At 35.2% G+C, this 17207-nt stretch overlaps 1 protein-coding gene across 4 annotated transcripts in view; it reads left to right on the top strand.

Annotated features, from left to right (window-relative positions):
• The window catches only part of GRIK2 (glutamate ionotropic receptor kainate type subunit 2), a 432874-nt gene that overhangs the window by 401289 nt on the left and 14378 nt on the right, over positions 1-17207 (top strand). For 3 of the 4 annotated variants that reach the window (XM_052781434.1, XM_052781430.1, XM_052781432.1), the window contains one exon: positions 11497-11747. In XM_052781434.1, coding sequence (XP_052637394.1) covers positions 11497-11747 — 251 coding nt within the window. Of the gene's footprint in view, positions 1-11496; positions 11748-11952; positions 12384-17207 lie in introns of those variants that run through there. The other variant, XM_052781433.1, reaches the window with a different exon arrangement.

Here is a 17207-nt window from a genome sequence, read left to right as displayed (position 1 = left end):
TCATGTTTAACTACATAGCTGCTAATGAGGCTGGATGAGCACTAGTAGTCATACTATGAAGGAAGCAGTGATAGCAAACAAACTGGGATGTGGAAAAGGAAATGGGATTTCTGCACAGCCAGCTGTTAGACTGAGTCTGAAGACAATCCTGACAGCCTTCCCTGTTTTGTGATAGTTGCAAAAAGCTGTAATGTATCTCTCAGTAGCAGAAATAAAACACATGTAGTTTAACAGAAATGAGTAGTTGCAGGGTGCAGGGAGCTGTCAAAGTGAGTTTTCCATATTTTTAAAAACTTTTTTTCCATGCCTCGGATTCATTCTGTCTCAAATTTTGCATAACTTGAGCAGTACAGTTTTCATCCCCCTTCATACTGGTGCTTCTTCAATTTCTTCTTCTTTTTGTCTTTTCTCCTGGAGGTCTAGGCTAAGAATCAAAGAACATTAAGGTAGCAAGAAAGCCACAAGAAATAAAAACACTGGCTTGTATTAAATACCTTTAAAAAAAAAAAATCCATATGATCCTTTCAAAATTAGTTGTTTGGAGTTTATCAACATTCCTTACTCTCTGAAGTTAAGCACTTACAGTAGCTAGGGCTGCTTTCTATGTCCTAACATCAGTCTCTTTTCATACCTCCACCAAACTGAAAAGGTGACATGTTTTGAAGAGGCATGTTTTATAAACTTTCCTTAAATCTCAAGCAAGTGTAGAAAACAATGACATTGAGCACAATGACTGGCAGTGAGCATGACTGGCACATTCCTTTCAAGTAATTTGTACATTTGGCAGTCAGTGATCAATGCAGAACATAATTTTAGACATTTTTTTCCAGGAGAAACAAGGCAGGGTTTTTTTAAGATGTTTTCATTACTTCTCTTAAATATTGGACATTTTTCTAAAACCAGAATCATATGTTGCCTTATTTGAAGAAATAACAAGAAAAAGAAAAAGAACATCCAAGGTTCCACAGATACAATTAGTGAGATCTTGTTTTGCTTCTACTCTTGCAGTAACTCAGTTGTGTCTGACACTGGTAAACAGAAGGTCTGTAATTTTTACACATCTATGTTTAAATATATTTATGTAAAACCAACAAAGCCACAGGTATGAATGATGTGGGAACCTTTCAAAAAGCAGGCAGTTCCAAAATTGAAAGGAATAACAGGTAAATTATGTATTCAATTTACTCCCCCAAACTGTTAACAATACACTTGGTTAACATAAGTGAAACCAGATTCTACATATCTGAAAATACTGAACATTTCAGAAGTTTAAAATTTGCAGTGGTGAAAATATATTCCTGGATTTCCTCTGTAAAATACTAAACTCAACAGTCAACACTGACTTTCAATTTAATCATTGTTGAAATTTCAGACTCTGCAGCTATTTCCTGTTTATATTGTGTGGGACACTGAGGATATCTGAGCTATCCTGGTCTATTACATGTTGTGAAGTACTGCTCCTGGAGAAAAGCACTCTGTCTACTTAGAAAATGTGCATATGTATTTATGTGTATCTTATAAATTCTTAGGGAATTTCAAATAATAAGCGTAATGAACAATTTTTGCACTCTGAACTTCAATACTTAGAAGTATAAGCATTGTCCCCTGCCTATAGTTTTCAAAATCCAAAGCACTATAAAAAGTAATAATAATTAAAAAAATCATTTCTAAGCAATCATTTGGTTTTATTGTTAAGACACCCTAGCTGTCCGGAAGCTACTTATTACCTTCAGACCATACAAATTATGTAATATGAGCATTTTTTACCAGTCCTTGGAGATGAGACATATGAACAGATCTGCCTCTATAGGAATAAATAGGAAACCATGTACCAACACAGGAGGCCTTTTTCTTCTGCTTGCCTGCATTTAATCTATAATCCTTCATATAATTTGAACTGTAATATTCATCACTTATATACATATAAAAGTGCTGAGCTTCAGTTCTTCTGTAACTAAAACAAATTAATACATTTGTCTTCATTAGTTGAACATAATGCACAAAAAAGGTGCAAATTATTTATTTTTATGCAGGTCAAACCATGTATTGAAACTAATTTGAGAATTTCAACTGCTTGAGCAGTTAATTTATTGTTGCTGAAATGTAAGAATGTATAGCTCACATATGTGATGAAAGAACTGGTTTTTATAGTTACCTCAGAAGTATGACTATACTGAAGCACTATCTGAGAGCCATGCTAAAAGACTGAGCTGTGTACCAATAAAGAATTGCCAAAACACTTAACGTCCGGTAGCTGTTGTGAGCAGACTCTGCCTTAGAGAAGTGGTTTCTAGTAGGAGTTTACTGAACAGAGGTAACTGAAGTGAAGACAGTATTAAAACTTTAATGTTGATTTTATAGTGCCTACGACCATACGTATGTATTTCATTGTCAAAGACTCATCTGCAACTGTAAAATGTCTCTGTCCTGATACATTACCCCTAATTAGAAACAAACCAGTGCGTTGCATCCCAGCACATGCTGTTTGCATGGTTTTAGGCATTCTTGATCTGAAAAAGCTGAAGCATCAGCTATTTATTTTGTCTGTCTTGCATTTCCTGGCTAAGTATTCCTTTTTCTCTGCCTATTAGAAGTGGGATCTCATTTCCCAGTAGCCCAGGCTCACTGAATATATATCACCCTCCACCCAATGTCCTGTAGTTTAACTACAATGTTTTAAGGTTCTTCTGAGGGACATGCATCCAAAAGGGGTAAATAGAAGCCATTGGCTGTCTTTTGGTTTGAGCCTACGTAGTTTCACTTTCTGCACCCAAATCATTCCCTTGTAGTGGAAAAGAAATTTAGAATTCTGAAAGGTCTTCATAAATCTAAATTCTCACTGTCTCATCCAGCGCCACTGTTGGGGACAGAATTCTCTAATTTGGCTAGGATAAATGAAAAGACTAGCACCATGACTTTGAATCTGTCATGAAGCTTTATAGACAAACAGCCCAGTGAGTGAAATACTGAAAACCAATATTTTTAAGCACTTTTTGAATAGTTGAGCTTCTTATTCTCACTGTATATATGATGCACGCAGTTAGCTGATGCCTTCTTTTCCCAAAGATCAACCAAGAACTGACTGCCTTGCCTCTGTAATCACTTTAACCTTGTAAATCAAATTGGAGAACAAAATCTGCATGGAAAACCTCAAAAAGTCAGCTTCTCTTATTTGTCAGAAGGATTAGAAATATATAGAACATCACTTAATAGAACAGTAGCAGCTGAAACTTATCATCACCTATAATTGCAATGTGAGGCTTTGTAGGAATTCTGACAGCTCCAAAGTCTAGATTTTTTTTATTATTATTTTTTATAGCTTAAATTAAGATTGCCCAGATTTAAGATGGCATTGCAGTTAGATGGACCCAAGGCCACTTCACCCATGATGAAGCAGCTAATGGCAAAACACTGACATTCATCGTTTTCAGAATTTCCCTTATAGCTTGGCAGGGGGTTTGGGTGTTCTGCAAAAGCATGAACTGGGTTTTCAGGTCTGGACACTTTTGTTATGACCTTATACTTTTCTTGTCTTTCAACATACTCTTCTCTGCCTTCCTGAAATCTTCACATATAGCAGAACTGCGTGTAGCATTTTGTTAGACTTTAATTCAGCTGTTTATTGATGGGCAGTGTTAGACAAATATTTCCCACAAAGGAGGCTGTATCTGCAAACCATTCATATGTGAGTGATACAGGTTGGCAAAGAGAATTGAAAAAAAAGCACTGTGTAAATATGAAATACTTAGCTGTGGTAAAAAATAATATCACTGATTTTCTCAGTACAGGTTTCCACAAAGGTATCTTCCTGTTCTGCAGCTGCACAGTTCAATAGGGGTAGAGAGATAATAGTGTGTTATGATTATGATCTTTTCAAACTGCCTGTGATGTTACAATGCACGAAGAGCCTATGAAAAAAGTTACTTTCTATCTAAAAGCCGTGCTTTAGAGCTGTTTACAATGATAGTTTGAGAAGGGGCTGAGAAAGCTAAACTTTGTTGAAAAAAGAAAACAACAAAAAAAGACTAGAATATGCATGTCTAATACAATAATGTAATAATGATCTCAGTATTTAAAATAGTTAAAAAAAAAAAGGCCTTCATTCTGTTCAGGTTATCTTGGTACTACAAAAAGAAGTAGAGAAAATGGTATATATTAACTATTAAAACTGTTATCATCATATCTTATTTAAATTATTAATTATAGGTAACCATTATACATGCATTTTTTTGTAGTTTACTCACTGTGGAGGATAGATATGTTTTAAGCTAGTTATAAATTAATACATTCAAGGATACCCTCTTCACAGTCCTAAAACCATAAATACTTATGAACACAAGAGTTCATGAATGGCTGTTGTAGTCCTAAATCTCCCATGTATTCATCTAATTTTGATATCAATTATGTTGCATACTTACAGCTGGAAAATTATGAGAAATTTAATATGAAATAAATGTCAGCTACATGATACCTCTTGGTTACATTTCAGCTTTATAAACCTACCTGAACTTTTTAATGATGGTTCTATAAAGAAAAAAACAGAAATTAACATGAGTTGGGAATGGTTATGACTGGGAAGAAGTGAAAACAATTAGAGAACACACCACTTGTGAAAGGGTTTTGATTAAATTTGGCATAAAATACTGAAACTTTAAAGGAAACTTTAAAATGTTTCCTGCCTCTTACCAGCAACTTATCTTTTCCAAGCCATACATGTAGCTCAAAGGTGAATATAAACTTATAAAGGAATAGTGAACAGCTTTGGTTTGGATTTTGTTTTGAATGTTTGCAGTTTTAATTAGATATGGGGTAGCTCAGACTGCTGTAAACATCTACTGAGGATTTTCCATTGTAGTAACTGCAACTTAATGAACATTTAATGTTTACAGTATGTTTAATATTACAATATGATAATCTTAATGTACCATGAAGTGTCGGGGTTAACAATCAGAATCAGGAAACACTGATTTTGTTTCATCAGAAACGTTAACCCATCCTGATAAGTATTTTATCCTGATACATCCTTTGGAAAACAACAGTAAAATTCAAAGTTATGTATTTAATCAGAAAGACAAGAATGGGAAATCTAATGTGTATGCCACACAGCTAATTTAAAGTTGCAAGTATTTCTTATATTAGACCTGCCACTTTATTATTTATTCCCAATATTGTCCACAACATGTGGAGTGTTTAAAGAACTTTGAAAAAGGCTTCTTCATGCCCAGAAGTCTTGAAGTCCATGAGCTAAAAATCCATAAGGAAGTAGAAGGACATCTGGTAGAGGAGCAAGAAGTATACTTTTTATTAATATTTAAATCTATCTCGTATTTTAGTGCATTAATCATAAATGAATAAGAAATGTATATAAATGTTACTTGTCTCTTGGGGTGGCAAAACCCAAGATTTTCACACCTTTCTACCTTAAAAAGACCTATGTCCACTCAAACTCAAAGTTTATTAATATAGCAGCTATTTTCAGTATACTTGAGAAGTGTGTTTAAACTCTGTGTGTCTGGGATGCTTTGCTATTAATTCCTATGTACCTTAGAGGTGAGAGTGCTGTAATGTCTGATCGTTTCATAAATATAAAACAAACTTGCCGTGAGGCACAGGTAAGAAACAGAAAAAAGTGTTTCACTTAACATCATGAAGAAAGCCTGTTATCAAAGCTGCATTTAGAATCCACATCCATCTCCTGGTGTAATGCAATGATCTCAGGTTTGTTCTATACTCTTAATAATACCTGGCTAATTGCTACTTCTATTGGAAGTGGCTAATTTTGCTACTGAGAACATCTTTTATCAGTGGCTTTTTTTTTTTTTTTCCCCCCATTAGTGAGCCTTGCCGAGCTACAGCAATGACATTACTCCATGGCCTGGAAAGAGTCCTAAGTGGTCTTTTCTTATGTGAAAATGAGCTGAATTTGAAAGTGGAGCCAGGCACTGGGAACTGACAGAATTCCTCTTCTTTCTTCATGTGTTGCTTGGAGACTTTTGAATCCACATACAGGAAGAACAAACCAAGCTATGTTGACCCTTCTCTCTGTCGCTCCCCTCCCGTCCCAATTAGAGAGGGTTAACGGAGTTAGGGAGCAGAGCTGACTGTGGCTTTTAAAAAAAAAACATTTCTGTGAGCTAAAGTAAGTGCTTCTCCTATACCCAGTGCCCCTGAGCTGTCTATTCCTTTTCTGTGGCATGTTATAACTGTGGCTGTCAGTCTTTATTACTGAGTGCTGACTATGCTGCAGATTCCTAGAAGGTGTTTCAGGCCCTGTGATGCATGAAGCTGTAGGAAGTAGTTTTTCCGTGGTTCCTCATAGTCTAAACATCTACTCCACAATTATGTGTAAATGAAATCCCTTCTATCTTGTTTCTGTCATGCCTATGACTCCAATATGCATGACACTGAAGAGAAACTGAACTCCACGTACTGTATCACCAGTTATCCCCTAGTAAGGAATGTCTGTTCCAAAGGCCTGGACTAAATTTTGTCTTGTAAAAACAAAAGGAAAGCTTCATCGTAGTAACTGATGGACAAACAGAACAGAACAATATAACGAACAAAACTTTCAAATATGATTTAACTAAGTGTGCAATCAGTTTGGTGGCAGAACATTTAGTCTGTGATTCTTGATGGGGCTAAGCTGTGGGATCAGTACAGAGAAATGTTGATATGCCAAGACTTAAATGATCCACCTGTCCCCAGTAGTATAAATGGTGTTAGCCAGCATTCTTAGGGAAATTTCAGTTATGCCTACACTGGAGTGAGACCGTGATTGCAGCTTATGTATATGTAGCCAAGCTAGCTTTGGGATAGATAGATCAATCTGGTGTAACCACAATGGGAATGGGCTCGTGCTGAAAAAAAACCCCCCAACCTCAAAACAAAAAATCTCAAAACACCCCCATGCTGGGTTTGGTGCTTCTTCCTTTCAACTGCTAAAACTAGAACTTGAATTGGTTGCTTTGTTTGATGTAAACTATTCACATACAGCTTCAACACTTAGATATTAAAGGAATATCTTTTCTGTTACATGTGGCTTTCTCCTTCCAATAAATACTTAAGTACTAGAAGTTGTTCTTGATGATCTAAATTTTGTACCTAGGTTCTGAATATGATGGTGTATTCCTAGCTACCTTTATCTTTTGCTTAGGCAAAGTACACAGAATATGAAATAATGTTGCAAGATAAGTAGAATACTCTAGGGGTTTTTAATAACAAAAGAAAAAAGTAACAGGAACAAAAGATGCTATCAGTGGTGTAGGAGTGTTCAGAATGGATTTTTCTATCTAGCAAATCAAAAGTAACATGTAACTATGTACCATGGGCACTAAATTTCAAAATATCAGACAATTCATAGTGATTTCTTTTAGTAAAATGCACCTGGAATGATGAAACAAAAAAGTTCCTGGTTCAACATTTTAATGAAGGTGTTAGCAGAATGCTGCTATTCCTTTTTATTTACTTAGGGTCAAATTCAGTTCTACAGGTCCCAATATGCTCCAACTCCTTTTGTATTTCATGAAATGAGTAAAAGAGAATAAGAGTAACCAGGCAGGAGGTTTTACTAAATTATAATCTAGTAGGAAGCGTTTTCAAGACCAGCCAGATCAGCAGGATTTCAACATACTAATCTGTATGCAGTGAAGTCTCAGTATAAAAAGCTTATGTGTTCATAATTTATGATTAAACATATCATTATGTGCATTAATCTTTATATACTGAGACATCAGGGCAGAAAACTTATCTATGTATAACTTCTGCAGTATTTCTGAGACCTTGTTATCTTAGTTTTGTACAGATGCTTCAGACAATAGAATTTTGTGTAAATTTTCTTTTTTATTTTAAATTTTCATAAGCAGCTAACTGCAAATAGAAATTATTGCATCCCTTATTGAGTTTGTTGATCATAGGAATGCACTAAGGTCTCTATAATCTATAACAAAAGGTCTTAAAATTCTTCTGGCAGAAATTCTCATTCCTGCAAACAGCAGCTAGAGTGGGATCAGCAAATAATGTATAGATTATGTTCTGTAGGTGTTCCAGTCCCAGTTTGTCATGGGAATAGCTCATCAGTTGATAGAGAAATGAGAGCAGTAGGAACCAGGAAAAGAGAGGGAAGAAAATGCCAGAGGTTTCTACACTGGACTTCTCCCTTTCTCTGTACTCAATGGAAGAATATACTTGTCTTTTTCCCTGATTTTGGGATAGAGTTTGAAATATCACTGTGTCTGTCCTCTCCCAGTCTTCCCCCCATGCACAGACTGGTAAGATTTTTTTTCAAATGCTTGTTTTTTTATTGAAGGTTGAGATGTGAAGTTCACATTCTTCACATGGCAGAATTTTATTCTCTCTTTTTTTTTTTCTTCTGCTTTCTTACTTTACTCTTATTCATACTGTATTTATTTTGCAAATGCATTCATAAACATTGTCTGGGAGTCTTAAAGTTTCTGGTTTTGTTTTATTTTTTTTTCTCTTGAACAGTAAATTCTCTTAAATGAAATACTTCTGATTTTAAAAAATGTAAAAAACAGGACATGGCCTTCTTGCAACACCTCATGGAAGGGCTTGATTCATGTTTCAGTCATGTGATAGGAGTGATAGGGAAAATCACCAGGAAATATCAAAAATCTTTTACATTTACTTGCTGAGATTTTTCATTTCCGCAAGGAGAACAGTTTTAACGTTCAGAGTGTAATCTGGATGCCTTCTCCATACTATCTATTTATTTTCTCTTCTTTTTGTATGCTAACTTGGTCATTCAGAGATCAGACCATGATACTCTTAGCTGCTTCAGGTGCTTCTGGATGCATTTTCCATTGCTGGGACTTGCAATCCAGCTCGTATCAGAAAAAAAACTAGGAGCAAATAAAACCTTAGCAAACAATGTCATTGCTATGCCTCTCTTGTTCTCATAATAACTACTTGGATCAGTATAAACAGCATTAAAAATTACTTTTTTTCAAATATCAGATTATTAGGTGTACTCATAATTTGTTACAAAATGTGAATCAATAAATTTAGAACATTGTAAGTCATTCACACATAGAACAGAGCTACAGCATTGAATGCTAGCTTTTTCATGGGTATAAAATTTTAAATGCTTAATTTAGCAGCAGCAGTATGCAATGCTGGTCATCCCACACTGATCCTTACTTGTGAGATTACCGCTTTTTAGACAGGATAATAAGGTTTAACAAACACAAATATTGCAGTAGAAACACCAAAGGCTTTGTAATCTGTCCACTCCACAACTATTTCTGCAAAATTTTGCAAATCACCAACAGTGATACAAATACCGTTGAACTGAATCACTATTAAGTGCATGCTTCTAATGCAGTCCTCATAAATTTAAGTAATTGTTAGTCTGTGCTTTATTGTTTCTGTCTATGAATTCCTCAGTTAATTTTTTAAGTGCTTCAAATGGACTAAAATTGTATGTGTACAAATCTGGTCCCTAGAATATATAAATGATACATGAAGAATAGTTGGTACTGCCTATATTTAGACCAACAGAAAGTATGGAAACAAAATGCAAATCAGTTTAATTAGAAAGCAGCCTGTCAGATCAGAAGATGGCTTAAACTGGGTCCAAGATTATTTCTTAGAATCTAATGTTATTTAAGTTGTTGTTAAATATTTATAGGCAGTGTAATGCTGAAAATATCCCCCCCCAAATTATAAGATGCATTTACACTTCCCCAGGCTTTTGTGGACTAATCACTTTCCTTATTCCATCTGACTGAAGAAATGTGTCAAGTATAGGGTTTTGCAGAATTTCAGCATAATCAGGATGGTCTGAAATGGTGTGACTGAGGCCCCTGCATGCACAAGGGAGTAGAAAAGAGTTTGTTTTCTTTTCTTTCTGCTTCCCTTATAGTCCTGTGTAAACACAGTTTAGCTCCTAGTACAGAACATCCTTCTTTTCTAAGCATAGATGATAAAAGCACAAGTTCTTGCAACTTAAATAGTTTGAGGCCAGCTTTTCCCACCTTTTGTTCTGGAATAAAGGAAAAGCCCAGAGTGTTTTGTAATTAATGGTCCAACCCTTTGCTGTTAGCTTTATTCTCATGATAAACCCTAGATATGTAAGAAGAAATTGAAGAAATAAAGAATAAATTGAAAGAAATCCCAAAAGAAAATATGTTTTCCAAGACTGTAAAGAGTATAAAATACGCTATCCATGCATTCCTTCACCTCCTTCACAGTTGATCACAGTACATGAAATAGTCAAGTGGACAGCATCTTTCTAAAGGTTGCTGAGGATTTTTTTTTAAAAGGTAACGAGTTAATGAAAATGCATTTTATTACTCAGTCAAAGGAAACACTGTAAAAATTATAGCTAGTAAGTAGCATTATTATGACAGAAAGAAAAAGAGGAGGGATTCTTTGTAGAATTGCATTCATATCACATGAATGAGGGGATGCCGTGCCTTTTCATCTATTTTTTTTTCTCCCTGGGATTTTTTAACCACTTTAATGAAGAGTCTTTTGTTCCATTTTTCGAAGGAGAAGAAAAATGATGAGTTTTTTCTCTCCTTAAACATTACACAAATCTTAACATAGGAAGCACTTCTAACTGATGTGATTTACTGTCTAACATTCAGAAAAGAAAAGCTTTCTCCATTGGCGTTATCCATTAATTAATGTAGATTTTAAAATACTCATTGAAAAGTCCTTATGCACTATATAAAGAAAAAGAGAGCAGATGACATACAAAGATACGACCCTACCCTTTGAACTGCCCTTTGAAATATTGAAATGTTCAAAAGCCACAAAATTATCCTGTCATTTTAAAATACTGAATTATGAGAAAGAAATACATTAAAGTATGAAAATGTACATCCCTGTTATCCAAACACACTTAACCTTATCTTTCTGAATGCATTGCTACCTGGTGCTATTAATAACTAAGTGTGTGCTTGGAAGGTATCTTAAGTGCCTGACAATCTACCAAATAGAGACTTTTGTGGCTTGACCCTGAAGCATAAATTGTTGTTTCTTCTTTTAACAAAGTAATAGTATAAAGCGTTTGTTACGTATCAGACCCTGGATTAGCTTTAGGGTAACAAGCTATGAAGCAACAGCCTGTAGATTTATGTATATTAGATTAAACCTACTGTGGCATAATTAAAAGCCTGATGGAAATTGAAAGATGAATACTATTTGGCTGGTTATAATAGTTGGGCATGAAGATGTTTGAGACCATGGGACTAAGTGTGATAGGACTTGTTGTGTCACGTTGCCTGGCTTACAGGCATCACCAGCTGGATCAAGTTTTGTGCATATATATTTATATGTGTGTGCATATGTGGGATTTTTATTTATGTGACCAGTGCAGCTGTGGTGAGATGTAAATGGCTTTTCAATAAATGTTATGGTTGTAGAGGATACAGTTTTTCCTGTGACATTAGATTATATTTTATTCTTATCAGGAATAACTAACTTTCCTTAAAATCTACCCCATGCAATATAAGTTCCCTGTGGTCTCTTTAGGTTCTCCGTATAGAGACAAGATCACTATAGCAATTCTTCAGCTGCAAGAGGAGGGCAAGCTCCACATGATGAAAGAGAAATGGTGGAGAGGCAATGGCTGCCCAGAGGAGGAAAGTAAAGAGGCCAGTGCTTTGGGAGTTCAAAATATTGGAGGCATCTTCATCGTGCTGGCAGCAGGATTGGTGCTTTCTGTCTTTGTGGCAGTGGGGGAGTTTTTGTATAAATCAAAAAAAAATGCCCAGTTGGAAAAGGTAAATATTGTCTTTTCCTATTTTATTTTATTTTATATTTGTGGTCTATTTAAATAATACTTTAATGATTTGGTAATGAAATGTAGGTGGTACGTACTGATTGTTTATTGTATAGTACAGTACTTGTATAACAAAGGATCACAGCAAAGTACCCAAAGTTTTACATTTACAGCTTTTAATTTGTCTTCAATGTGTTTAATTGTAGCCAGATTTCAGGACAAGTGACTATTTCTCCTCTTATTCAAGCCTGAAAAAAGACAGCTTTTTACTCCTGGAAGTTCACTGCAGTTAATTTTATGGATGAAGAAGAAATCCGAAACTGTAATGGGAAACAAATTAATCTTCTACAGATAATTCTGATTTTCAAAAGACAAACTGTCTGTAGCTCAAAGTCAAAATCTGAAAATGTCTCTATAGAAATGTTCTTTACAGAAATTTATGCTTGCAAAGTTGTCCTGGTAGCATCTGGAAAAGATTACATCAGCATGACATTTTTTGGTGGGTTAACTACTGATATGATGTCCTGTAATTTCAAGCTGACTCAGTTTTGAAAATTCTAGTGTTAATTTGTTCTGTACTTGAAATTTATACAACCACAATACTGTAATTTTGCCAACACTAGTAATATATTGTGAAATTCTTAGTTAGAATTACCATTTTTGCATAATAAATAATCTTTCTCTATATATGTGCCCATGTTAAAACCTAAACTCGAACTGTGTATTTCATTGCTATGACAAATTCTGAATTTTAAAAATTGAGAGAAACTGTTGGATTTTACTAGGTCTTTTTCTTTTTTTCTTCTTTTCCTTTTGAGGATCAAAATGCAACAGCTATATTCATATTGGTATTTTTCCAGATGCTACTGGTGAGTTTCTGTAACTTGAATTATTACTCAGAAAATTTACAATTTGTTTTCACTTCTTTTGAGGCAACCTTTTCGTATCCAAGTGTCCTCTTATAAATATATTGTTAAAGTAGTTTTTTCTAATACACAAAGGCAGTGTGAGGTTACACGGTCCTAAACACAGTTTGAACATGGGTACGTTTTATTAAATTGTTAAAGGACCATTTAGATCCTCTTCTTTACAATACTACAGGCTGATTCCTTTCTGTTAATGTACTATTGGAATGTTATATTTCTGAAATGAATTTGTGAGGAAAAAGATACCAGTTACTTAAGTAATCCATGTCAGTCTCAATAATTTTTATCCATTCCTAAGGTGGATATGGATTTCATATGGACATCAGTATAATTCGGTTTAGCTTTTCTGGATTTTTAACAAGCACTCGTTTGGAAAAATAGGACTGTTTTGATAAAAATCTTGTAACATGAGTTCAGTACTTTGCAGGGTGTGAATGCCTATCTTATGTGCCAATAACAGCGTGTTGGAAGTTGTGCGAAGAAGCAAACAGAAACTTCTTAATTAAGGACTTGTTTCTCTAAGCCCTGTGGTTTTGTGGGTTGGGGTTTTTTTGTGTTTTTTTTTTATTTGCTTCTTTTTTATTTTTGTTTGTTAATGGTGGATAGAGATAGCAATGACTGGAGGTATCTGACCTTTTAACAGTACTTGTACTAGAAAGGTTTCATCATCAAACATTGAGATACTTTGAAAAGTTAAGATTGAATCTGAAGTAGTTGAAAGAGTCAGGTCTCTCTCCTCTCTTTCCTCCTTGCTGCCAATCTCTTACCTTCCCTCGCCTCCCCGCTACACCCACATACCCTGATGTCAGGAGACTAGTAAAATTTCAGTGGAACTTTACTGATGGAATGAAATTAACAGGAGAATGATGCCAGCAGCATCCCTACACATGGCCTACCCCAGCATCCCCTCACCCACTCTGCTCTCAGCACCCACACACCTTCAGTGAACGTCTTTTTCCACCCTCTCCAAATGTCGCAGATCCCCTTTGCCTAGGAGAGGGAATGGCAGCAGCCAAAGGGGAGATAAGCAGTACTGTCATCTCTCTCCAGCCTCTACATCTCCTCTGCTGGGATGAGTAAACCATGCAAGTGATGCTGCCTTGGCTATCCCATGGGGAGAGAGGAGGCACCTAGTTTTGGTAACATTTATAGTTTCATCCCTTTAGGATCAGAGTATCATTCTGGCATTTGTATAAAGCTTGTCAACATTTGGAAACAGGGAAGATCAAAGGTCATATTTGCAACCAAGGAAACAAAAGAAATCATATAACTTCAGCCGCTGAGTATATGGAGTATCCTGGGATATAAATGGGCATATTATGTGTGTCTGCTTTTTAATGTATACAAAATATACAGTTGCACTTCCAGTGGGGAGGCAATGCAGATTTAAAATGTATAATCTAGATATGGTTTTTTAGCATTTTCAATGTCACCCTGCTCCTGGAGTGCACATGTAAACAGAGACACTGGCTGGTGTGAACCTAATTGGAGGAGTGAAATTTGAAAGGAATTGAGCTCAGAAAAGCAGCAAATTTTGCTAAAAAACTGTTGCATCTTGTAACCAAAGTGGTTCAGAACATCCAGGCTCCTGATATGCTCAAAAGTCCAAAGGAAACATGTGACACTAGCTGTAGTCCTTCTGGGAAACAGATGAATTCATGCCACCACAACACTTTCCAGACACAGAGAAATTCCTCTTTTATTGACATCTTTCAAAAGCAAAGATAAGCCTGGATGTTATCACAGGTAGACTGTCAGTCACTGACACTTACTATGGCTAGTTTGTTTGAAAAATGAGTGACCTAATTTACTAAGTATTTTCTAGAAGATCCAGATGTGATGGATATGAAAAGAACAGTATATGGATTCAATTCTGCTATCATTTATAGCCATTCAAAACTCATTGAGCCATCAGCAGGTCAGAACTAGGTCTGCTTGTGAAAAAATAGCAGGTGTAAATTTTATTCATTTTGAACTGTTAAATACTTCAAATAATGTGAAATGAGACACGTGTCAGTATACCTTAACTGTTTGTTTCACTAGCAGAGATCTGGTCATGGACTTCCTATAATATAAAATACGAGATTAAATCTTGGAATGTACTGAAAGAATAACACCAACAAAGTATTTCTGGAGTTATATGACCAAATCATAACCTAAACATCAGTTAAATTAGCCTCTCTGAAATCATTATTTATTTATAATTTATTATAAAAGCAATAAAAACAGTAACTAAATTGATACTGGTTTATATTTTATATACATTTCCCAAGGAAGACAAAACCAATTGAAGTTTTAATGGTAAATAATTCACGGCTCAGCTACACAATTGAGTTGAGAAAGATCAGTCTGGATAGTTTATCTCACAAGGTACAATGAATGAGCACTCAGCAGGACTGGACCCAAAGCAGACATCAGTAGCTGTGAATATACATGTGTGTTACATACAAAACAGTGTTTTACTTACAACTGGAGATTCTGTTGAACAAGAAATTCTGAATGCTGAACTGTGACATGTATATGAGACTAACTATGTCTTTGAAGGTGGCACAAACTTAACTGGTTGACTCTGTGTACAAAAATTTCAAAGACCTTCTGCAAAATGCACAAACCATGTTTTCGTTTTGATAATGTAAGGATAACAGGAATAGAAGTTTCTGATTCTAGCTGGCTCAAAAATTCATGCAGCTTTACTGAGCTGCAGAGATTTTAGGTTATGGTAGTATTTGATCTTAAACTTATTAGAAATTAAGTGTGGTTTTGCTATGATTGCCAGTAATTCTGAATTTGCTGCCTACCTCAAACACACATTTGAGTAATGAGATAAACTGGGGTGTATTTTGAGATAAATAACCACTCTAGTCCTACCTAGTACATAGTCTCACTGATTTTTTTCAGGGGAAGTATTGGGAATGACAAAGCATTGTCCTTGTTTATGGCAGAATTTTGACATTCCTGTTGACACAGCAGGAAGGGGTAGGACAAGATGGCAGGCCGGAGGCTGCCCTGATTGCATTCCTGCAGAGTAACCACAAGATGGTGCCTTATAATTTCTTAGAGGGAAATTTAATTGTTACTTTTTAATAGAATTCATGTCACAATGCTCACCTATTTTTTATATGCAGCCTTTCTAAAAAATGCTAAAGGCTTGTATTTTTTCCTATTGTTTATGATACAAACATCTAATTATGTCATCTGCTTGGAAACATGTTATTAAGCAGACCTTTTTTATCTAGCCTATCTTGACAATAAATGCTCAGTCATTTGCATTTTATAATTGCTTTTGCTGGTGAATGACCTGCTCCCTGATTTTAACAGGCACTCAGAGGGCAGTGAATAAGCAATGTTAGAAACAGAAGCCATTTAAAACAATTACTATGTCCTCCTCCTTTTGTTTATTGATGTACTTCAATGTGTTATGGGTTTATGTCCATTTCATACATTTAGTTTTGTATAGCTCATATTATTATCATAAAGGCCAGAGAAAATATTGACCTTGAAGACCATTGATATTTAGCATAATATATTGATGATTCTTAGTTTGAGAATTTATTGACCTTTCCTTCATTTTTACTTGGGTTTTTTTGTTGTTGTTTGTTTGGGGTTTTTTTACAAAGTCTTCTCTGAGATTATTTCCATTTTGATACCACCTTCACACAGTGATTAGATATTACCATAAGTGTCAGGTGTGTGGTAGAAACTATGCGTGCACTGCTGAAAACTTTAGGATGAAATTCACAGTATTGAGTCCATGCCAAGAATATATAGAACATTGCTTGTTGTCACCCTTGCAAATGGTTATCCTTGTACCTATCCTGGTCATGGTTTCTTCGGAGAAGGTGGCATTGGCTTGAGAAGTTATCCTGAAAGCTGGTTTTAGTAAAGTTGTGGACCCACACTTTTCCCGAGAGACAAGGAGGGGCCAAGGGCTGCTAGGCTGAAAAAGATGTTTTGCTGTAACCGTATACAGTTGACACCATGTCCTGATCATGCTTCTCAAATATGGTTTAACTTGTTCTTCATTTGTTTACATGAAGTTAGTGTAAATGCTAACATGAGGTTATTCACCAAGGTCCTTCTACAATCTGTTTGCACCAGGATAAATTTAATTCATTATGTCTTAGAATGCTTCTTTTTAGAATTGAGGTGAGTAAAGTGCATACATGTAGCTTGTCCTATATAGAATGGTCTTACAGGAAGAAGTTAATCAGTACTGAAATATTGTGGATTCTTCTTTATCAGCAGGATATGTAGAAAGTCAGTATTTCCATCTTTGTTTTAATAGTTATCTTACCAACAGTGCAAAACAAAATTACCATGATAATTTCATATGAAAAATGAAAAGATTTTTAGGATCCCTTCTTACTTCACCTGAGGATTTTATGGTTTGGGGTTTTTTCTGAATTTTACTAAATTAGTTTTCATTAAAGTCTTTTTCATTACTTTCTCAAAAAATGCAGTTATGTCAGTGTTATTGGAGTTCAGAGAATATTCCTAATAGTTTAATATCAAAAGCCTTTGATATTTGGGACAGT

Source organism: Harpia harpyja, chromosome 3, assembly GCF_026419915.1.
Source record: "Harpia harpyja isolate bHarHar1 chromosome 3, bHarHar1 primary haplotype, whole genome shotgun sequence".
Taxonomy (NCBI): domain Eukaryota; kingdom Metazoa; phylum Chordata; class Aves; order Accipitriformes; family Accipitridae; genus Harpia; species Harpia harpyja.
The sequence above is the reverse complement of the archived record's forward strand: the minus strand, read 5'-3'. Positions and strand labels throughout refer to the sequence as shown.